A 22,504-nucleotide genomic window follows, 5' to 3' on the forward strand; every position below is an offset into this window, starting at 1 on the left:
CTTGTAATCTCTTAAAAAAAGAATAAGAATATAATTTTTAAAATTTGATACTCAAACAAGAATTCCATCATCTTTGTATGTTTCTCCATGTATATATTTAAAATGACCGACTGAAATTCTTAATTCAAAATACTGTACGTTAAGCAGATTGAGAAATGACCTATTATAGTGATAAGATTGAAACCATTGGCTACATTGCAGATCACAATGCTGAGCAAGTCCGAAATATTCTAGGGATAGATCAAACCGATGCCAATCTTTTAGTTAAAGACATTCAGGATGAAAAAATGGTTGATAGAAAGGTTTCAAAGCTATTAAAACTATTAATTGATCGATTATCAACTTTAAATAGAGGATTACACTCAAATGAAACTGTTTTGGATCAAAAACAATACACAGATTTTCAATCTTCATATAAAATCAAAAGTTTAAATGATTTATATAATCCGATTCGTACTAATTCGAGGAATGATGCCTACTCCCAAGGAAATACTTTGCCTACAACCAAAAGATCAATAATTGAAGAAATAGATAAATCTCGATCACTATCATCAATGCAAAGTCAAATTGCCGAAGATCTTCAAGAACAACTTTTGGATGTTCAAGATCAATTAACAAAATTACGACAAAAATATATAAATTCTGATAAACCCAAGCTTGAAGATAAGAATGAAGTCAGTATTAAAAAAATACAATGATCTGAAAGTCAAATATCAAAAACTTAAATCAATTGATGTTCACCTGAAGAAAGAAATTCAAGATTTGAAATCATCCATTTCTGAGACATCAAAAATTAGTAAGCTTACGCAAGATAGTGTGTCTGAAGGCATAAACCCTCTAAAAATTCACAATGATTCGATCATTGATTCTCCTGAAAATGGAATGTCATCAGAATATTCACAAAATTCAGCAAATCATAATAATTTTTCGAAAGAACTTAAAGTTGAAAGGCATAGAAGGATCAATGCTCAAAAAGAAATCATTGCCCTGAAGAAAAACATCAAAGATTTGCAACAGAAACTTAAATCAAAAGAAGAAAAAGAAACAACTAATGATGATATTGAAATACTTAATCAGAGAGCAGATAAAGCAGAAAATGAAGTTTTAGTGCAAAAAGCTCTTTATTCTCAACTGAAACAGAATTATGATACATTAATGCAAACAATATCTGTTTTAAGATCTGAAAATGCTGCAATGCTTGACGAAAAAGGAAAACTTTTCGAAAAGATTTCTTCATTGGAAAAATCTGTTAGAACAAGTGCTAACGAATCAATTGAAAAAGACGCATATAGACTTAAGTATTCAGATTCACTTTGTGAGAAAAGGAATATCGAACAAAAGTTTGAAGAAGCTCAAACTGAAATAAAGAGATTAAATCATGAGATCATAAGATTAGAAGCGATGTTGACAAAAACAAAAGATGAGAACTATAAAAATACGGAGACCATCAAAGTCTACGAGAATGATATGCTCACATTAAGCAGATATGGTTTTCTTCTTGCAGATGCATTAGGTCAAAGATTCAATCCTCAAAATGTTGAGATAGAAATAGAACGTTTATTAGAAATTGTCAAAGAAGAACATCAAGAATATATGATGTTCCATCCACCTCAATATAGAGAAACTTGTTCTGAGTGTGGTAGACCTCTATATTAGTTGTTGATTAATGTTATTAATATAGAATCTTTTAAAAGTTCATGTTAGTATTCTTATACACAATCTAAATTTTTAGTGATCTATTGGTTATGTTTATAAAGTTTAATGGGAATTTATATTCCATACTTTCTCAGTTTTAGAAGTATTTGGATTTGTGGGTATGTTAACACATGCGATATAAATCTTAAGAGAAAACATCCACTAGCAATATGTATAGAATTAATATATTCTCACTGAATGATAATGAATCTAAACTTGAAATCATATTCTTTGTGTCTGTATCTCAAAATATGAGGGGATTGAAAGGTTTAAACGCGAAGAATAAGATTTCAAGCTTATTAGTTTAAAAAAAAAATTAATTTCCGACAAAATTCATGCAAGTGATATCATATGGGAATGGAGAAGAACATTTAATAGCAGATTTGGAAAGGAATTCTTTTGGAATACAAGACTAACGAAATAAAAAAATTGTGCAATATTATAAAATAAGTATTTTTAACTTAGACTTCAGAAAAAAAATCGAGTTTTTACATCAATGTCAACTCATTTTATCTGAATTAGATGCAAAATTGACTCAAATTAAATGAAAAATTTTAAAAACTATCAAAAAAAATTGGTTAAACATTCATAAAATAGACATTTTAGTTCTATATTCTATATATTCTATTACAAATTTGGTTGGTTTGCGAATCCTTGCTTCAATTGAGCGATGTGAGCTTTCAGATGAGCAGGAGCGTAAGATTCGAGTAGGTTATTTGGATCATTCTTAGCTGCAGCCTCTATAAACGTTGAATAACGTTGAATCTTTGATGGATCTGTACAATACGAAAAAAGGAAATAAGCGTAAAGTTTTGCGGTCTTAACAATGATGTTTTCGCGAAGTTTTGCTAAAGGTGCATTCAAATTCGCTGGCCAAGTAACTTTTGACGAAATTGCCTTTAAAGTATTGAAAGCATCGGTTAATTCTTGCATATTTGCATCATACATTCTAGGTGTAATGCCAGATTGTAGTTTTCTCTGTACAGAAATCAACATATTCTCAAAATCTAGTTCAATAATTTGGCATTCTGTATCTGTTGTTGCATCATCCATCTTAGAAATGTCGTTTAAGATACGTGATATGTTTTCTACTGTTATTTTTCGACCACGATCAATTAAATTTCGTTTAAAAGTCCTATGCAACGTAATTCTGAGGTTTTCATCATCTACAACTCTATTAAATGCATCACTGACTAACTTTTCAACGCGTTCTGCAGAAAAATAGCAATGTAATGACAAAGAATTGATATTTTGTGACTCAATGTTCTTTGTTTGCATCTCAGGAGATAGGGTTTTCGCTGCTAGAGAAGGAATCGCTGAGAAAATTTCTTCTATTTCTTTTGAATTTGGAAAATCGTATTCATATTCTTCTGAATAATGATAAACGTTGCCTTTAAACTTGTTCTGTGATGATTTTAATTTGCCTATGATATCTTGATCATCAGAGAGTGGATTTTCAATCATATCCCTCCAGTGATCTTGTAAATCTTGAGGAGTGTGATTTGGTTTGAAATGAAACAAAGTTACCATTTTTCGAAAGTCACCTGGACATATTGCATTTCCCTGTGTTAAATAGTCATCTTCGTCTGGTGTCCAATCGTGTAATTTGGACATCCAAACAAAAAAAATAAATTAAGGGGGTAACACCATTTTATCTTGTGCAATTATAAAATTTTGAAAATTCTTTTCGTTATGATATATTGTACATTCTTCATAGTCAAAAATAATTAAAATCCTATGGGAAATTAAATTCATTTCCCGGACACATTTCAATCATATTTAACGATAATTTCAGCATCATTCACATGAATCAGCACTCAGAAATGCGTATTGAACAAATTAATAAATTTTTTCTAAATATCTTAAATATCTGGATCACTCACTGATACAATGAATTGAACGATAAAAATAATACAAACTCAACTAAGTTTCCTGTCTTTCAACTAAAAAAAATTATGCAAATTAAATTAAATTGTTTATTCAAATATTAAACAAAGATGAAGTAATTACAGTTATCATAAACTTTATGAATAACTCTGTAATTGGTTCAGATTTTCGTAAAAATATTTTTATTAATATCGATAAGAATACGTTTACCTACTATCACAACATATCGATAAACAAGAGTAGAGTGATTTTTATCATCGAAACTTTTTAAAAGCTGTAAGCTGGAAGTAAAAATCTTGTTTTTTCTGAGTTAGTTGTAGAACTATTGATGCACGAGTTATCATTGTGATGTAGAAGGATGTCAATGTACTGACTGAAGGATATGAAGTGAATTGAATTTCATTGAATTTCAATTTGATCAAAATTTGTTGAAATGATATGAATGTGTCAACATCTGTATCACTCTCTTTCACTCCTTCCCTATTTTTTCGAGAACGAAGCTAGCTCAGCTTTCGCTGAGCGAATTGACACTTTTGATGCCCTAAACGTACATACTCTCAAATTTATCGAAAAAAATTATACCACCTAAACTAGTATATTCTTATTTTAAATATGATATTATCCTTAGAATCCACACTAGAATATATTTAAATCAACTTTTAAAAAAGTTCGAATCCTGCGCGTCTCACTTTTTAAATTTTCCAAAAGGAAAATTATATTCTCCTAAAATGAAAACAATTTTCCGAATTGACATCCTTAACTGCAGATTCTAATTCACTTTATATATCTTGTGTTTTTTTTTAGTAAATTATTTCATTCCGATTTCAAAGTATTTCAAAAGTTTTTCTATCGTCAAAAAATTGATCAGATTTTCAATTGAAAACATCAAAAACAGATCATTCATATTTGAGATAAGTCTGATCTGTTAACGATGAAATGAAATACTTCGTATTATGCATTGGTTAATACTATATTGTATGATGAACTTATTATTTTTCTAAATTCTTGATAATTAACGAAACGTAATTTATAAACTTGATCTGATTAATTAGTCGAAACGCTAATAAATATTAAAACGAAGTCTAGCCTATATCTGCAAATACTATTTTACCATCTAAATACGATATAGAGACCCAAAATTTTATTATGCAGAGATATTGCATCATATAAGTCATAAAATATAGATTTATTACACATATGATAATATCTGATTCTTTGGCCTTAGTTGTTTATTCGAAATTTATATCATTTTTCGTAAAATATTGTAGTAATTATTATGAAAATACTATTGCATGAATTAAATTAATGAAATAGAAGATGTTTTAGTGAAAGAAAGCAAATAGATCTCTTATTCATCGTAGAAATCAAATAATTTTGCGAAAATCTTGTATTTGCAGACTAATTTTTATTCACTAATAAATTTACATACTATGTAATTCTCTGTGGCATATCTATGAAGTGAAAAAATAAAAAAATTAGGTAATTTTAAGGATTTCTGAAAGTTTTATAATTAAAAATCTGTCGAATGTCTGTTATACTAATAATGAATTGTAATTCTAGTATCTAATAAGAACAATTTGCATTATTGCTATATGGTCAATACAGTTTTGAAAATTTGAATTAAAATCTTTGTCACTTTTAAACCTCCCTCTCGATTATGATGGATCTTTCGAAATTTGTAACTCAGGTCCAGAATGGAGAAGAGGATGATTTTGACGATGAAGATGTTAATGACACACATGTGAGAGGCAAGCATATGTTAGATCCAAAAGTTATCCAAAAATTAGAATTAGAAATTTTGAAGTCTATGGCAGTAGGAAAAAATGTTGATGCGTCATTTAATGTGAATCTTCCCGATGCATCCATTGCAACAGCAACAACATCAATAGTAGCAACTTCTATATTTAATAGTTCAACTTCATTTACAATGGAAAGTTTCACTGAAAATACACTTTCTTCTTTATTTCCTAATGAACCCATTCTCTTCGATAAGTCAACAGGGCAAGAAGTTGAAGAAAAATATCCTTGTTCATGTTGTATCCAAATTACGCCTAATTACAATATGATTAGAGCTTTTCCTAATGCTGATGGCCTACTTTTACCACCACAGCTATCAAACGATCGTGGAAAAATATGTTTAGTTTTAGATCTCGATGAAACTTTAGTACATTCATCATTTTTAGCGATTCCTCATGCAGATTACAGATTTGATATTGGTATTGACCAGAGTCCAGTCGGTGTTTTCGTTTGTGTTCGCCCAGGAGCTGAAAAATTTCTCAAAGAACTTGGATCTCTTTATGAAATTATAATATTTACAGCTTCTTGTCAAGTATATGCTGATCCTGTTAAATATAGACTTTACAGAGAATCTTGTACAAAATTTAATGGATCATTTGTTAAAGACCTGAGCAAAATGAATAGACCTCTCGAGAAGATTATAATTATAGACAATTCTAGCGTTTCTTACTTACTTCAGCCATATAATGCGATTCCAATCAGTTCTTGGTTCGATGATCCCACTGATAACGAATTATTTGTAATAATGGATAAATTAAAGCGTAATTATCGCGCAAAGAATATCCATTCTATTCTTTATCCTGAATAATTTCAAAATTTTTTGTTTGTATTTGTTTTGAAATGTTTAAATGATGCGATTTTAGATTATATTTTATATAATGAATCAGTTTCTCATAATAGAAAATGTTTCTAATTTAAAATTTTATGGCAAAATATAATTATTACATTTGTTAAAGAAATTAACATAAAAACTATAATATACCGATTTTGTATATATGATTTGTACGAATAGAAACCCGATTTTATCGAAAAAATAAGATCACAAATTTGGGCCAATGGTCAGACTAATACCGTCGGTCATAATAGCACAGATGGAAAAAGATAAGATGATTTTTGTTTTAATATTTTAGTCAATAAGTAATAATAATATAAACATGGAAAAAAAGAAGCCGATGGGGGCAGTAATGAAATTAAATAGAAATATTAAGTGTCTTCTGTGTGTTTCTCTCGATATTGAGGCTGCATTTGTTGTTTGATCTTTCAATTAAAATCTTTGGCTTTGGCCGATTTTGCTCGAGGTTGGACCTTCTTTCGTATGTTCCACTGGAACGTCTCTGCTTACCTCTGGACGATTTAATCTGGGTAACATTTGCTCTTGCTGTCAAATGGCAGCCTTCGAATCTGAGATAAGCGAGAGACCTCCAGAAGGAGATTGTATCTTCGAGAGAAGTAAACGAGATAAGGAAATCGTCATCCTTCTTGGACAACTTGAAATTATTGTTTCCTGTAATCTTCGAAACGAATGGCCTGAATCCTTCGAGCTTCGTCTTGTTGGGGAAGCCTGAAACTATAAGGTCTGTTTGAGAAAGCTTAAGGTTTAGCTTCAAAGATGGTCTTTGATATTGGCTAAACATGTGGGAAATTTCGCTGTCGTCACTGCATACGCTGTAGACGTCGTCGTATGTTGGGTTGAGCTGAAGGATTGGCTTTAAGTTGATAAGTTCATCAAGAGGGAGAATGTTTTGGTTCCTAGTAGCAATAACTGCTTCTGGGTACTTGCAAATCTCTTCTGGGGATATCAAGTCTTTGATTGCATTGATGAGATGTCGTCTGCGATCACTGGCCGTCCTCATTATTAAAAAATAAAAAAAATTAGAATTTGGCAAAAAGGGAAAATGCTAGTTCTCAAAATTTGATAGAGTCTGTCTGAAGTAAATTCTAAATTCGAACAAACTCATTCAAAATTTGAATACTTAAAATCACGAAATTTAGTAATCGTCATCCTCTGAAATTTTCGCGCTCTTTTTTACATACGTTAGAGCTTATGAATATGTACTCATTTTTAATAGTTAATTGAAAACGATTGGAAAAATATTCCTTGTTTTGAGTGGTTATGTGACCGAATTGGTAAAATTTTGGAAAATTTTGTTGACAAGTTTTTCGTAGCTGACCAAAAATAATTTTTCTAGATACGATTTCTGATATATAATTGGAATACTTATCAAAAAGGCGGATGGAGAAATTAAGCTTCTGACAATCTTTCTTCGTTTTTTGGTTTCTAAGCTAAATTCCCTTTCTAGTCATCTTTTAGAAATTAATTATCGTAATATAATTTGATTTCGTTTGGATCTGAAAATAAATTTATGATAAAAACTTGAAATAGCATATGAAGTATACGTGAAAAGTGCCGTTTCTGCTTAGGTATTGCATAAATGTCAGGACAACTTTGTGTTCTTTTGGAAGTGAAATGGAACATGAAAATGAAAGATCAAAAATTTGGATGAAACATAGGTGTGGCTGATATCAAATTGATGCAAAGAGCATGGTTAGCTTGGTTTGAGTCAAGAACTCTAATCATGTTGAACGTTTTTCAAAAATGGCTGCTGAATACTCGCAATTTGCAACAGTGTTGTATTGTATGACACATTTCCAGTGGGTACCTGTGAGTTTCCTGCTTCAAAGATGAAAGAATAGAAATAAATCCTTATATTTAGCCAGAATAAGACAATTGTAAACTTATCAATTTTTAGATACCGTTTATTTTTCAATTTCATTATTTATTAGGATGTTACGAAGACAAGGTTTATATAGATGGTGTTACATAGGCATATTGGATTATTAATCTTCAACAAACATACTATCAAATGTCCAGAATTCAAATTATCCAAACCTAAAAAGAGTTCACTAAAATATATGTCTTTCATAGCACTTAAAATATTCTTTTTAAGGAAAATCACTTAGCAAAATTTAAAATTGAATTGATAAAATAGTCTTTGGATGGATTTTATATTGCATTCGATTTTATTATTGTTATTATATCATATTATATATATATGAACTTAATTAAAATTCATAAATTAAATACGAAATCTTTGTGAACATTGTTCACGGCAGGTGTATCATAGCATTTTTTCTTATAATGAATATCAAATATATTTTATATGGTAAAATGGTAGGATATCTATTTTAAAATTATTAATGTCTGCTGTACCCAAATAAAAAGGGTGAATTATATAGTAAGTGCAAATACTATATTGATTCATATAATGCGTTGAATCAGCTAAAAACAGAAAATGAAGAAGGGATAAACTCAATGATGTCGAAATTATTTCAAAATACCTGTTTTACAAAGAATATGGAATTAAATTAGACAAGTCTGTTGATTTTGAAGAGCATGAATTTGAAAATCTCAATATTCATACAGAAGATACAATTTACAGAGCAATTATGTATAATGACTTAGAAAGGTTCATCTTGTTCACAGAAAGAGAAGGATCTGACGAAAAACAAAGGTTTTCAAGCAATTTATATCCAGAATATTGCACGAGATATTCATTACTTGTATTATGTCATCACGAAGCAGTTGATTGTTTAAGGTTATTGAGATCTAAATTTAACTGACGAATTAAACTGTTATGCTTATATTTTACGCGTTTAGGTGAAAATCCAGAGATCATGAGTGAATGTTTAAAATGTGTAACACCAGATGAAGATTGCTTGAAATACGCAATTATTTCACACAACATTGATTTTGTTACATTCTTGATGAATGAATTTGATATGAAGATCGATCTATCTTATTGTGTCTTATATAATAATCTTGAATAATTTTTATTTATTTCGATCAAATAAATGAAATTAACAAATGATTTGTTTATTCTACAATATTTAACTTATCATCCATTTGCAATTATTTCCTTTCACATGGTGCAAATATCAATGAAAAAGTTGAAAATGGAAAAACTTCTCTTCATTAGGCAGCAGATAAGAAAAGTAAATAAATAGCGGAACTTCATATTTGGGATCCAGCAAATATCAATGAAAAAGATGAAGAAGGAAAAGCCACTCTTCATATTGCAGCTGATCAAAATAACAAAGGAACAGCAGTACTTCTTATTTTGCATGATGCAAATATCAATGATAGAGACAAAAAAAAAGAAAAAAATGCTCTTCATATTGAAACAGATCAAAATAGCAAAGATACATATATGTATTTATTGTTGTTTTACTTTAATAATGAGACGTTTAATACTTGACAAAATGATATTTTATAAATACTTATAGCAATATTTATAACGTTTTCTATATCTATCTTATCAACTTTCAACGTTATATCTAATTTAAATTCGGATAATTTACTAATGCAACCTTCATCTGCATAATGAGTCAGTAATGAATCTAGTGGTTCGCCTGATTCAATAGAAACTGGAGGCTCATCCATTGAACGGCCTGTAAATTCAACATAAGTGTTTTCATGAAAGTAGCAATTTTTAAAAAATGGTAGACCATAAAAAAATCTTTCCTCTGCTTTATTTTCAATGAATGAACAATTTGAATAATTAGTACTAGAACCACATCCAATAAATGCAAAATGCGTACTAGTATATTGATTGTTGATGAAATTACATTTTATAATATCAAATGAATATCCATCCGTATTGTACATTACACCTTCTTCTGAAGATGATGTATTCGATACTGTTGTGAAATTAATAATTCCCCTTACTGATGGATAACCAATACAATATCCAGAATATTTAGTAATTTCTTGATAAGATGAATTCAAATTACTTACTTTGATGTCTCCATAGTAATGAGCTAATATGTCATAATAGCCGCTGCATTGTGATACAGAACATTCAAGTGCATAATTTTTGTAGATATTTCTATTCTCTGAGTAAATATAATATGCACATCCATATTTCCATTCTGCAATAACTGATGAAAATGAACAACAAATTTGAACTAAAACACATTCAGAATTCATGATACAGAATGATCCTCCATTTTCTGTGGAACTGTTATTATAAAAGCTACACGTTTCAAGTAATACTTTACTGTCGGAATCAATGAAAATTGCAGTATTTTGATTATGGAAAGAAAATACGGCATGACGAATGTGATAATTGCCATTTTCTGAGATAGTTTCGTTCTCTGTTTTGTTAATAAACTCATCAGAGTCGTAATAATCTGAAAAACTTTTTTGAACTTGCAAATAACTTTGTTGATTGATTTCTTTTGTTGAAGATGGATTTCTGAGCGCTGTTTCATGTTAATATCTCTTCTAATATGGTTGTTTCTATGTTGTTTACAGTTGGGAAATCAATTTGAATTCGATTTCCCAACAAAATTTTGGTAAAAAAAATTTAAATGTTAGTGGTTGAAAAGATAAATTATCAAGAAGCAATAATAAACAAGTTATGAATTTGATGAAGAGTTTTCAATTTGAATAATTTTCAAATAACAGTGGCCTAATGATGTATATGATATTTTAAGATTAATTTGTATTTCAATACCTTCGGAATTTTTCCGAAGTGCCTATGTAAACCACACATTTTTGAATTAAAACGGTTGTAGTGCCCTAATGAAGAAAACTCTTCAAAATCATTCCATTCGTTATAATATAATATTTAAATACTAGTTAATTTAGTACATCTAGGATTGAAAATAATATATTGAGTCTGTGGCTATCATAAATGAGTAATTTAAAACTTGAATTTCAAAATAATACATTAAATTAATTTTTCCATTGAATGGAATACAAATAAATACATAATGCTTATGGTCACGTTTGAATATACCGAGGTTTTTGTGTTCATAGGAAATCATTAACACATTTTCATAAACTTTGTCGCCAATTCAATTTTTTCAGTGAAATTCTCTTAACAATCTGGGGAGTGTGTGATATTAAGTAGACTTAAACAATGAAAACGAGAATCAATAATTTTGTGAATAAAGAGATTAGAGTTTTCGTCTGCCAAAGCCTGTACATATAGTGCAAATCATCAGTTTAGTTATAACGAAATATTTTTATTTGAAAATTCATGGTAGCAATTACTAAAGCATCGAGAAAAAAAAAATTTTAATTTTGAATGGGAGACAAACAACTGATTGACGAGCTTGATAAAACACTTTCTAATAAAAAGAGTAACCGTCTTTCAGTTCCTGGCAAACTCCTGTATGCAATGAAATTCACAACAGCCCATCCAGAGCTAAGGGAAATAATTGGCATTTATTGGCTTGATGATTATACATTTATGGTGAATAATTCAATTGCCTCGAAGCATCTAGATATCAAAACCAGCTCAATGAATAAAAATTTCAGTGATTTTGGTTTCATTGCGATATCAGACATTGATAGATCGGTAACACCCTCAACAGTATCAACGCCACTTGATGCTGGGTTTTCATCATCATCTAAAAAGGTGGAAACGAGTAATGTTGTATGGACAAAAAGGACACATCGAAGGCAAAGGCTTTTTAACAAAAATATAGAGCCAGAAATGTGCATTGTTGCAAAAGATGTCAAGTACTCAGAAATTATCGATGAATTTCTACGAGAAGATCCCGTGAAATATGAATGTTTTACATTACTTGATAAATTAGGCAAAAATTATATAGAATATGTAGAACCAGTTATAATAGAGTGGAAAAATTTGAAGCAAGAGCTCGGTGCTTACGGAAATGAAATAGAATTAGAAAAATTTACGGATTGTTTAGCAAGAAACGCCAAATCGAACTATCCTCATAATGTTTCGATCGCTCTATCAAGATTTATACAGAAAAGTATCTGTTCGTCAGTAGTTATCCCTAATATTACGTTTTTAGATTATGTTAGACTTTGTTTACGTTTTGGACCTCCAGAAAGGATCGTAGAAAACGTAGAAGCCCTTCTAAAACCCCATAGAGATGAATTCGAGGACTGGTTCTCAGCAACTGTCGAGACAACAAATATCAGAGATTATCCTTACATCAAAATGTCAAGTAGCCATCCCTGCTACTTCTCCTTGGTCAAACCACCTTCAGAAAGGATTACTATTGCTTATAATCCTTTATCTCCTCAAAATCAATCTTTTAATTGCGAAGGATTCGAAGCAGGATCTCTTAAAGAGATTCTTGCTCATCTTAACATCAAGGTCGGTGATAATTCAATGAATCCGTCCTTCTCTTCTTATTATCCAGAGAGTTCTATGCCGGATGCAAATGATTTGTCATCTTACCTTCCTTTCTAACAAAAATTTTATATTTATAAACTGTATTTTTCGTTATTTTATTAAATTCTAACAAAAATTTTTCTAATTTCTATTTTATTTCAGTAATTACTATTCCATTTTTGATTTCTCTACTTCACACTCTTAAAGAAAGATATTTTGGAACCAGACTAAATAAATTACGATCTTTTAGGCGCAATCATTGGGATTTTTGGAACAATATTCACATATTAGAAAAAAAACTACATCAACAAGCTCTTAACCTATATTCATCCATTCTACTGTAATCTTTTTTGCATGATTTAAGTCATCATAACTTAGCCAATCCAGAATATTGAGAACATCTCATTTAAAAAATAATGAAATTATTAGAGATGAAATTTGGTGTTAATGAGTTTGATAGTTTCATAATTGTCAATATAATGTTTGACAAATTTGGGAAGGTTCAAAAATTACTACGAAATATATTCAAATAATTGAATATATTCAATAGTTTATACGGAATTATTTTTATTTCTCAATTGTTTAGAGAAATGTATGTAATAATGCTGAATGTATTATAAAAGACTAATCTCATTATTGTGTTTATGATCATAATCTTGCATTTTTTTTTAATGTGTGATGAAGAATATAAAGATGGAAGTGAATTACAGAAAAAGAACTTAGCAGATGGTGGCCCAGACGAATACAAAGAAAGTGAAATGGAATTAACAGAAATTCCTCATGCTTCTTACGATCAATGTCATAAATATATGAAAAATATGGCTAAATGCGAATCACCTATAGGTGACATTATAATAGATTTTGGAACTGAAGTTATTCCTATATTCAATACTAAATTTAATCATGCAGTTGTTACATTTTTACTCGAAAATCCCAATGAATGTTTAGATTTACTCGATTATATACTTAACGGTCCCATTAAAAACATAATGGAATTACCTTATGATGTTTTACTTGAGAATTTCATTCAAAATTTACCTTTAAGTTTAGAATTTTTAGCAAGATATATGAAAATAGCCTCTAGAAACCCCAGAATATCGCTATATTTTATAGACCAAGGCGGTGTATCTGCTTTATATCGCTGTTTATCAGAAAAAGAAAATTATATTTTCATTGCACAAATCTTTTACGCAATCTCAAATGTAGACCTCAGTTTCCATACTGTATACAAAGAAGAGAAAATTGACTTAGGATATTCAGATCCAAACGAAATTGACTTAGATAACTCGGATGTCGATGAATTACCAGACCAAATTAGTGAAGAAAAGAAATTTAGGGACATTTCTGATAGTTTAATGAGATCCTCTAACGAAGAAGTGCGAATGCTTTTGCTACAAACTTATAACAATATTTGTGACAAATCTCCACAGCATCACTCGTTTATTGCTAACCACATCATTTCTGTATATCATCTCTTTAAAACAAATCCTTTTAGAAAGGCTGCTCTTGAAGTTCTTTCAAAATCTCTTTCAAATTTAAAAGATGCGCCAAAATTTAGTTTGATTTGGGACCAGGTTCCTGCACTACTCCGATCAGATGATAAAGAGCTTGTAGCAGCTCTTTGTTCTTTCGTTAGTAAAATTGTTGACAAATATTCTTCGGATTATATTTGTGATTCCGAAATTTTCCATGAATTTGTAGAGTTTGCTCAAGAAAAGTGTTCATTCATCATCAAAAAGTCGATTGTTTCGTGTTTGGCTTCCATAATCAAGAAATGTAACCACGAAAACCTCCAAACATTAATAACTCAACCTGTTGTTCAGTTATTTAGAGATTTTATCGATGATACAACAAATGAGAACTTGGATAATATTTTAGTCGCATTATTAAGAATTGGACAGGAAGCAGAGATGGAAGGACCACTGGATGATATCATTGCAATGCAAGATGATATTGCGGATCTGACAATGAATGATAATGACTTAGTTGTCGATGCTGCAACCGAATTATTAGAATTTATTGATTTTGTTCAAAATCAACAATAAATGTTTTGTTATTTACTTTTCATGATTTATTGTCTCTTTTTTCTTTATAAATTTTTATAAATTTGGATGAGTCAAAAATAATTTTTCCAAAAATAATGATCAATAAATAAAATTGACAAGATAATTATTTATTGTAACTAAAATTAAACCTATTTGTCGATTTAAAATTCAATTTAAACATTGATATTTTCTTGAAACAAAGATTTTCGTTCTGAATTTTCTAAAAAAATTACAACATTTGAAAAACCGATTCAATATTTTAGAAGTTTCATGATGGATTTCACGAATCATGAAAAATTTGGAGAATAGATATTGGGTGGGTATACATCAAGGGCACTCAAACATCAGTTTACCATTTGATAAATCACTAAAGGAAGAAATAATGATATCATTTTTCATTAATTTCATCAGATTTACATCTCAAATTGAACATATAGACATAAAAAGTACTTGTAGACTAATTGCTCGGATATAAAATTTGATAAGATAGTGATTGATACGATTTTTTTTTAAAGTTATACATTAACATACTAGCGGATTTACTACCATTCATCACTACATGTACTTAGTGTAAGTTCGATAGAATACCTTTCATTAAATTAGGTTTCTTCTTATATTCTATAAGTTTATTTTGAATTCATGAATTTAATGAGTTATTTTAAAACTACATATATTTTACCATATATTTCCATTAGAGATGATCGCTTATGCATATTTTAATTACGTTTTATAATATTTCCGTTACAATACACAATATCTAACAATTTTTGAGAGTGTTGAAGATAGAAAATTAATTGAATTGAAATCTAAAGTGCGTTTAAAAATCATTTATCAAGGAAATGTGTGCGCAAATTCTTCCAAAACTTAAAAATTACTGCACTACACGTGGAATTGACATCCCATACGAGCTTGAATACTTGGACAGAAAGAGAACCGGATTTCTCAATGAATTAACATTTCGGAAATTCTTTTCCAATATAGGATATCCGATCAATGATCAGCAATTCAAAGATATTGTTGCTGCTAATACAACAGAAAAGGGAATTGAGATTGCTAAATTCATTTCTTCAATCGAAAATTCTCAAGATCAGGAATCTCAACAAGCTTTGGATATTGCACCTATCTACCCAGAACTTAAGAGACTGAAGGGCTATTTGCAGACCAATAATACTACTCTTCGTGAAATTTTCAGACGTGCTGATCCAAGTTGCCGTGGATACGTCTCTGAAAACGCTTTCTTCCACGAATTGGGATATTCAACTGATGCTAAGAAGATTGCAGCTGCTTTCACATTCGATAAGTATGAAGGCGTTCGTTATTCTCTTATCGAAAGAGAGCTAAACAATCTCCAATTAACAACAACGAAAGTCAAACCAGATTTATCAAAGCTTGCTGAATCATTTGAATTCAACGGAATTGATATGAACAACGTCTTTAATCAGTACGATAGATATAAAACGGGACGTATTCCAGTTGAAGCCTTCAATGCCGTCATCCGTAATTTCTCACGTGATTCACAGCCTATTATCGAGTACTACGCTTCTCCAGATGGTTCTGTTGATATTAGACAATTTTCTCAAGACATCAACATGACTACACAGACAATTCGGAGTACACCAAAGGTTGTTACAAGGCAAGTCAGACAAGTTGACATCGACGAGCTCGTTTCTTACCTCAAAGGAGAGCTTAGATCTCGTCATGTCAGAATGTCCGACTTCTTCGGTGATTTACAACACGAAGAGTTGGTCAAACCACAACATTTCCAAGGAATACTTAATACAGCAGGCTTAACAATCTCTCAGGACGAAGTTGTTGCATTATCTCAGAAATTCATGAACGAACGCGGCTTAGTACAGCTCCAACCATTCCTTGCTTTATTCAACGACGCTCCTACACAAAGAATTCCCGAAATCAACGTTAAAGGACTCAGAGAATATCTTAATTTCTCAAGTCGTCGACTTTTACCATTACTTCAACGCCAGGATCCACAAAGAACCGGTGAAGTTGACATTGGCGTCCTTTCTACTATTCTTACTAGAAGCGGCTACGCGATGAATCGCATGGAGCTTGAAGGAATCAAAAGAGCCTTCGCCGGCAGACTTTCTCCAACATCCATCAAATACGAAGAACTTTGCATGGCCGTAGATCCAGAAATTCCGAAGCAACAACCGAAAGAAGAACCGAAAGTCGAAAAGAAGCAAAGAGAATTAACTCCAGAGCTCATGAACCTCCTCAAGAAGGCTAACAACGCTTATAAGAGGAACGGAGTTTGCGCTTTGGACGAATTTCGAATTGTCGATATGAGACAAACAGGAATCCTCACAGCTCGTGAGATTTCGGATGCTGTACAATGCGCGGAGTTCACTCCACAGGAGTTTAATAAATTCCTTTCGTATTATCCCGATCATAAATACATGGACATGGTTAGAGACCTCCAAAGAGACGAAGTAAAGGCCGATGAAAACGATCAGCCTCAGAAACAGCAGTACGACGATAATTTTGTACAAAAACTCGCAGTTCTCAAAGGAGATTTAGAAGTCAGATCATTAACAGTTGCTGATGTATTGGGAGCAAGATATGTTCCTGTACAACGTGCAATTGGCTTATTGGCTAAATATACAGACGACGCTCCAATGATTTGCCAGGCATTTATAGATAGAAAGCGCCCAGAGCTTGTAGATACGGCCGTGTTTTCAAGAGAGATCGAGAAAATACCAGCTAAGAAGAAAGCCGTTACAAGAGATGATGCTGGAGCTATTTACAGAGATCTTGGTGAATTAAGAGCTAAATTTGAAGCAAGACATTGCAATCCAAGAAGAGCATTCGCTGGAAAACCACCAAAGATATCATATGACGAGCTTATGGACGCTCTCAGGTCCTTAAATATCATTTTGGATGGAAGAGCAAGATTCAGAATCCGTGAACATTTCGAAATCAATGGTGAGGTTGACTGGAATAACTTCATCGAAGAAATCGAAAAATCCACTACATTAGCTTTCTGAAATCCGAATTTTTTTTATTATGTTTTACATTCGTAAACTTTTGAATTTATTTTTTTACAATGTAAACTTCTGAAATATGAAATAACAAAATTGAGCACAGTCGGCAGAATCTTTCTTTTTGTAATATGCTAAATCCAAAATATCAAGCACTATTCAATTGTAATTCCAAAATTTGTCACTTCCCATTCAATGCTTTTATTTTGCTTGCTTTCGAGAGTGAAACAATTTACCAGTATTGACAAAGAAGAAATCAATAAACTTGTTGGCTACCAATCATTCTTTTCGAATCCAACCAGTAAATTGTGTCATTCCGATTCGAACGGAGTGAAATACCACCAGTTACTATATGAATTCCTTTCCTACATCAAAAATTCCTCAATTTATGACGCTGACTTTGCAAAACATTTAGAAGCTTACAGACCGAAACCTTACGATAAGATTAACCAAATGGATTACACTGGAATTAGGGCTCTTCTTACTATGATTTCGTTGGGTGATACACTGTCTTCTCACCAAGACTACATTTGCCAGCTAATTGGCAAAGGGTATATTCCAAAGATTCTACAGCGCCTAAAGGAGGTTAGTCAGTAATATGCAATATATCCACAAAGTTGCATCTAATCTACTTATGTTCAAGTTGTTTATTGTTTAAATTTTATTTTTTTTGATTTGATCTGAACTTTTATTTACTCTTTTGTAGTTACCAGCTAAGTCTAACAATGAGCTAATTTCTCCATATTAAAGCAAATACTGATTTTTAGAGGCTTTTGCTTTATGTATTAATTATTCCGTTTTCAACTCAAATGTTGAAATGAATTCTTTGGTTAGTCGGAAAGCTTTTAAAAATAAAAAATTGGATCCTTTATGCTTCCTATTTGGGAAAGATTTATTGGGATTACAGCAGAATTATCAAATTTTCAAAATTTCATAGTTTTCATTCAAATTTTTTTATAATGAGCTGCTCAGGAAATTGTGGATCCTGTTCACATGCTGGCACATGCTCTTCTCATGGTACACCAGAAGCTCTCCAAGGTGCCCTTGAGGAATGCAAAACAGTTTTAGAAAACGTAACACACAAGATTTTGATTCTTAGTGGCAAAGGAGGTGTTGGCAAGTCCACACTCACATATATTTTGACAAAATATTTGGCAAAAACCAAGAAAGTCGGTGTTTTGGACTTAGATTTATGTGGCCCATCAATTCCAATTCTCTTTAACTGCGATGTAGAACCATTATTAGATACAACATTCGGATTCCAACCATACCATGCTGCTAAAAACATCAATGTTGTTAGCATTCAATTCTTCCTCCCAGATTTTGACTCTCCACTCGTAGCTCGTGGACCAAAGAAGAACGCACTCGTATTACAACTCATCAACCAGATCGATTGGAGCGATCAGGACTTCCTTTTGGTTGATACTCCTCCAGGAACTTCTGATGAGCACTTGTCAGTCGTCAGTTTCATGCGCGACTCTGAAATTGATGGAGCTGTTATCGTTACAACACCAGATGAAGTCTCAATTTCAGATGTTAGACGTGAAATTGAATTTTGCCAAAAAGCAGGCGTGAAAATCCTCGGAGTTGTCGAGAACATGAGCCAATACAAATGTCCAATGTGTGGCAAGACATCTTCAATATATGGCCACGAATTTGGCGGTGCTGAAGAATTATGCAAACAAGAGAACCTTGATCTACTTGGTCGCATTCCAATTGATCCATATATTGTTGCTGGCCAATTTGAACCACAAAAAGATCTTCCAGAAGCAATTAATGATGCTGCGTCAGTAATTTGCGAAAAGATCCAGCAGAAACTCTCTGCATAAATACACAATATAAGTATAATAAAAATTTAAGTTTTGAAAACCAATAATTTTTATTTTTTAATTAAAATTTCAACTTATATTGAGGAAATTGTTTCGATAAATTGCCTTTCTTAATGAATAATTGTTTCATTCACAATAGAGTATTACCATATCATCCAAGATAGTTTTAAATCTTGAAATTCCTAGTGAATTATTTCTAACATAATTTAAATCATGCACATTAAGACCTATGATAGCGATTGTAATTCTCCTTTATCAAGGTAAGATTGATATTACTTTAGTTCATCTCAAATAATAGTCAGGAACTAGATAGATCCATAGATTGAAAAATTAAAATGTTGTTTTCTCCGAAACATGGAATGTATTTCATAATTTGATATCATTTAAACAAAACTCCTATTGTCACCTTTATGATATGCCTCGATGGTTTCCTTTAAAACTATACTAGAAACAGAGATATTGACAATTCTCGTATCTGCATCACATCACCTTAAAAAATTCAAATAATTTGAAGATCTCAGTTAGTATATCTTAGTGTCAAGATCTGTGTCAAAAGATTTTTGATGACACTTTTTTAGTCCGAAAAATGTCTAAAATGATTCGAAAGATGCAGGCGAAAAAGCCTGTACAGATGACCTTTCCCACTCTTCCAAACGAACTTGTGAAGTATGTGTGGTTTGATCCATCTGAATCTGAAGATGATAATGTTACTTTCCGCAAGATGAAGAATTCATATGATGAAATGATGAAAATTGCAACCGAGTATGCTAAGAAAAGCTTTGATGAAATGATGCTTAGTAGAGAATATGAAAAAGAAAGACCTCTCGATTTTCACTTGTATTCCGAACTTGAGAAGTTCACAATCTTGAAGAAAGAGAAATATTTCTTCAAATACCATCACTTTTGTGGCACATTTTATGCCAAAGCATCATCATTTGCTAATCAAATTGCTAACTTCTTAGTTCATGCAATTGCATTTCAAGTTCCAACATCAGTTGACATACCAGGATTTAAGAATTATGTTACCAAGCAATTTGATTCCAACACAGATGCTAAAACCGATCTTTTCCGCTACAAGTCACTGAACGCTAAATGTCAACCTATATTTTCTAAATCACTTCCAAAACCACCATCACATGGGGATGTTCAGTCATCTCTTGATGAATCTGCTGTTTATGTTAATTATTCCATTCATTTCTGCCCACAAACAGTATTTGATGACATCTTGTACAAATATTTCAAAGCAAACAACAAGATCGAACCTATTCAAGAACTTGCAACTACCGTTGGCGATCAATGGCAAAAATGTATCGAAAATGCAACACAAACAACAATCCAAACTCCGCAACCATCGAACCAACCTACTAAGCGCTCCGAGAAGCTCCTAAATATCAAAGAAATTGATGATACAAAGAATTTCATATCTCCATCAGAAAATCGGAAGGCATTAGTACCAATTGACCTTACACAGCTTAAACGATTCATCGATTCTACAGTCTCTACATTCAAAACGAGCGATGCAACTCGCACCGTCATTGTTTGTGCTATTTATCGAATTTTCTTTGATATTCTTTACATGAAATATTCACATTTACTTGATGACCAGTTCATTTCTAATCTCTTCTTCCGTAACTGCAACACATTTCGTACTATGACACCTAATGAACTTGAAATTACCGAAGGAATCTTCACCGACCAACAAAAGAACCAACCATTCGTCAGTATCGACAAGACTGTTGATAATTTCCACAGCGCGGTCGACTGCATCATGAGTGTTCAGTTCTGTGTCAATCCATTAGATCTTGTGAACTCTCTTTTCCAGTCGATGCAGAAGTTCAACATCATCATGAAGCGAAACTCACTCGAACCTAAGTTTGGCCAGTTGATTTCAGTCATTGACGAAGAAACTATTGCTAAACTTCAACTTCCTACATCATTTGATGATTTCTTCTCAATCTTCTACGCAGCAATCACTATTGAACCTCCATCTAATCCTATGGCCATCAAGGACTTCCTTGTTGCATTCTCACAACTTAAGATGGATCCACCAATGGCATACGCTGCATCTTTGTTCAGTGCTGGTGTTTCACACTTAATGTCTACAAAGAAAATGACATTCAAACCTCAACCTAAAGACTCAGGAAACCCTATATAAATATAAAAATATTAATAAAAACTATTGATTTTATGTTTTCAAAACCTTTTTATTTTCACAAAAATTCGGATCATTCTAGAGTGTAAAAAAGGAAAAATTGAAATAATTTTTATGGATGCATTTACACCCCTATGACATAGCATTCAATTCAATTGTTTAAGGTTAATTTTCAATGGTGCTCCACACCAGTTGTCAAAAATTTGAATTAAAGTCAGATGGGCGTAAGTGCAGCCTTAATTAAAAAAATTAATTCGTATCGAATGTATAAATTCAAATTTATTTTGAGAGGCTCTCAAATGACTCAATTGGAATAAATTTTTAATTCTCGGACATACGATTATTTTTGGTTCAAATGCTGTTCGGCATTAAACGCAAAAATAATCATATACCCGAGAATTACACTTTTCCGACATTTTTTGAGTCGCTTCGCGCCCCTGACAAAACGTCGGAAAAGTGTAATTTTGTAAAAAGGTGGAAAATTGAGTGAATTTTGATCGGCTTTTTTAAACTTTTTTCCACTCTAAAATAGCCAAAAAATTCACCTTCTATTCATTATTTTTTAATTGATATTATCGCAATTTCGTGAGAGAGTCAAAGTTTAATAGACTTAAGGGGGTACTTAACACTTTTTGACATTCTCTCAATTTTTTTGACAACATAGCTTTTTATCCAAATTTTCTAATTAAGAAAAAAAGTTATTTTAAATCACTACCTAGTACCTTATATTATTGTTATACTTTTTTTTGCATATACAATAAAGACATTTTGATATTATGCTAGCATGTCAGAAAGTGGTAAGTGCATCCTTAAATCTTCAAAGCAAGCTAAAACTCAAAGATATTGGGCATACACCCATTTGACTTCAAATCAAATCTCTGACAACAGACATGAAACGTCATTGAAAATTAACTTTCATATGACATAATGATACTATTTAAGTCTGAAC

The 22,504-nt window shown here is 31.5% G+C and overlaps 13 protein-coding genes across 13 annotated transcripts, besides 2 other annotated features; 10 read left to right on the forward strand and 3 right to left on the reverse strand.

Annotated features, from left to right (window-relative positions):
• Positions 1-155: 155 nt before the first annotated feature.
• TVAGG3_0746100 (uncharacterized protein) lies at positions 156-698 on the forward strand (the record flags this gene model as incomplete). Its single annotated transcript, XM_001322871.1, has 1 exon — positions 156-698. One exon carries the CDS (start codon positions 156-158, stop codon positions 696-698), a length of 543 nt encoding a protein of 180 aa, XP_001322906.1.
• A 184-nt stretch (positions 699-882) lies between these two features.
• On the forward strand, positions 883-1,656 carry TVAGG3_0746110 (uncharacterized protein; the record flags this gene model as incomplete). The annotated part of the gene is made up of 1 exon (XM_001322870.1): positions 883-1,656. One exon carries the CDS (start codon positions 883-885, stop codon positions 1,654-1,656), a length of 774 nt encoding a protein of 257 aa, XP_001322905.1.
• A 616-nt stretch (positions 1,657-2,272) lies between these two features.
• Positions 2,273-3,440, reverse strand: TVAGG3_0746120 (homeodomain-like family; the record flags this gene model as incomplete). Its single annotated transcript, XM_001322869.1, has 1 exon — positions 2,323-3,309. One exon carries the CDS (start codon positions 3,307-3,309, stop codon positions 2,323-2,325), a length of 987 nt encoding a protein of 328 aa, XP_001322904.1.
• A 1,792-nt stretch (positions 3,441-5,232) lies between these two features.
• On the forward strand, positions 5,233-6,233 carry TVAGG3_0746130 (phosphoprotein phosphatase protein; the record flags this gene model as incomplete). The annotated part of the gene is made up of 1 exon (XM_001322868.1): positions 5,240-6,187. The coding sequence occupies one exon, from the start codon at positions 5,240-5,242 to the stop codon at positions 6,185-6,187; it is 948 nt and encodes a 315-aa protein (XP_001322903.1).
• A 235-nt stretch (positions 6,234-6,468) lies between these two features.
• Positions 6,469-7,232, reverse strand: TVAGG3_0746140 (uncharacterized protein; the record flags this gene model as incomplete). Its single annotated transcript, XM_001322867.2, has 1 exon — positions 6,570-7,232. The coding sequence occupies one exon, from the start codon at positions 7,230-7,232 to the stop codon at positions 6,570-6,572; it is 663 nt and encodes a 220-aa protein (XP_001322902.1).
• A 1,822-nt stretch (positions 7,233-9,054) lies between these two features.
• Positions 9,055-9,207, forward strand: TVAGG3_0746150 (spectrin binding; the record flags this gene model as incomplete). The annotated part of the gene is made up of 1 exon (XM_001322866.1): positions 9,055-9,207. The coding sequence occupies one exon, from the start codon at positions 9,055-9,057 to the stop codon at positions 9,205-9,207; it is 153 nt and encodes a 50-aa protein (XP_001322901.1).
• Positions 9,208-9,604: 397 nt separating this feature from the next.
• On the reverse strand, positions 9,605-10,366 carry TVAGG3_0746160 (uncharacterized protein; the record flags this gene model as incomplete). The annotated part of the gene is made up of 1 exon (XM_001322865.1): positions 9,605-10,366. The coding sequence occupies one exon, from the start codon at positions 10,364-10,366 to the stop codon at positions 9,605-9,607; it is 762 nt and encodes a 253-aa protein (XP_001322900.1).
• A 717-nt stretch (positions 10,367-11,083) lies between these two features.
• TVAGG3_0746170 (uncharacterized protein) lies at positions 11,084-12,804 on the forward strand (the record flags this gene model as incomplete). The annotated part of the gene is made up of 1 exon (XM_001322864.1): positions 11,472-12,611. The coding sequence occupies one exon, from the start codon at positions 11,472-11,474 to the stop codon at positions 12,609-12,611; it is 1,140 nt and encodes a 379-aa protein (XP_001322899.1).
• Positions 12,805-13,043: 239 nt separating this feature from the next.
• On the forward strand, positions 13,044-14,594 carry TVAGG3_0746180 (armadillo (ARM) repeat-containing protein family; the record flags this gene model as incomplete). The annotated part of the gene is made up of 1 exon (XM_001322863.1): positions 13,205-14,578. One exon carries the CDS (start codon positions 13,205-13,207, stop codon positions 14,576-14,578), a length of 1,374 nt encoding a protein of 457 aa, XP_001322898.1.
• An 801-nt stretch (positions 14,595-15,395) lies between these two features.
• TVAGG3_0746190 (EF-Hand calcium-binding domain-containing protein 6-related family) lies at positions 15,396-17,616 on the forward strand (the record flags this gene model as incomplete). Its single annotated transcript, XM_001322862.1, has 1 exon — positions 15,418-17,580. The coding sequence occupies one exon, from the start codon at positions 15,418-15,420 to the stop codon at positions 17,578-17,580; it is 2,163 nt and encodes a 720-aa protein (XP_001322897.1).
• Positions 17,617-17,769: 153 nt separating this feature from the next.
• On the forward strand, positions 17,770-18,171 carry TVAGG3_0746200 (uncharacterized protein; the record flags this gene model as incomplete). Its single annotated transcript, XM_001322861.1, has 1 exon — positions 17,770-18,171. One exon carries the CDS (start codon positions 17,770-17,772, stop codon positions 18,169-18,171), a length of 402 nt encoding a protein of 133 aa, XP_001322896.1.
• A 351-nt stretch (positions 18,172-18,522) lies between these two features.
• TVAGG3_0746210 (NUBPL iron-transfer P-loop NTPase (ParA) family) lies at positions 18,523-19,657 on the forward strand (the record flags this gene model as incomplete). Its single annotated transcript, XM_001322860.2, has 1 exon — positions 18,534-19,403. The coding sequence occupies one exon, from the start codon at positions 18,534-18,536 to the stop codon at positions 19,401-19,403; it is 870 nt and encodes a 289-aa protein (XP_001322895.1).
• Positions 19,658-19,752: 95 nt separating this feature from the next.
• TVAGG3_0746220 (uncharacterized protein) lies at positions 19,753-21,580 on the forward strand (the record flags this gene model as incomplete). Its single annotated transcript, XM_001322859.1, has 1 exon — positions 19,990-21,558. One exon carries the CDS (start codon positions 19,990-19,992, stop codon positions 21,556-21,558), a length of 1,569 nt encoding a protein of 522 aa, XP_001322894.1.
• Positions 21,581-21,668: 88 nt separating this feature from the next.
• Positions 21,669-21,795: a mobile genetic element.
• A 541-nt stretch (positions 21,796-22,336) lies between these two features.
• Positions 22,337-22,368: a mobile genetic element.
• Positions 22,369-22,504: the final 136 nt, after the last annotated feature.

This window comes from Trichomonas vaginalis, chromosome III (genome assembly GCF_026262505.1).
Source record: "Trichomonas vaginalis G3 chromosome III, whole genome shotgun sequence".
NCBI classification, from domain to species: domain Eukaryota; phylum Parabasalia; order Trichomonadida; family Trichomonadidae; genus Trichomonas; species Trichomonas vaginalis.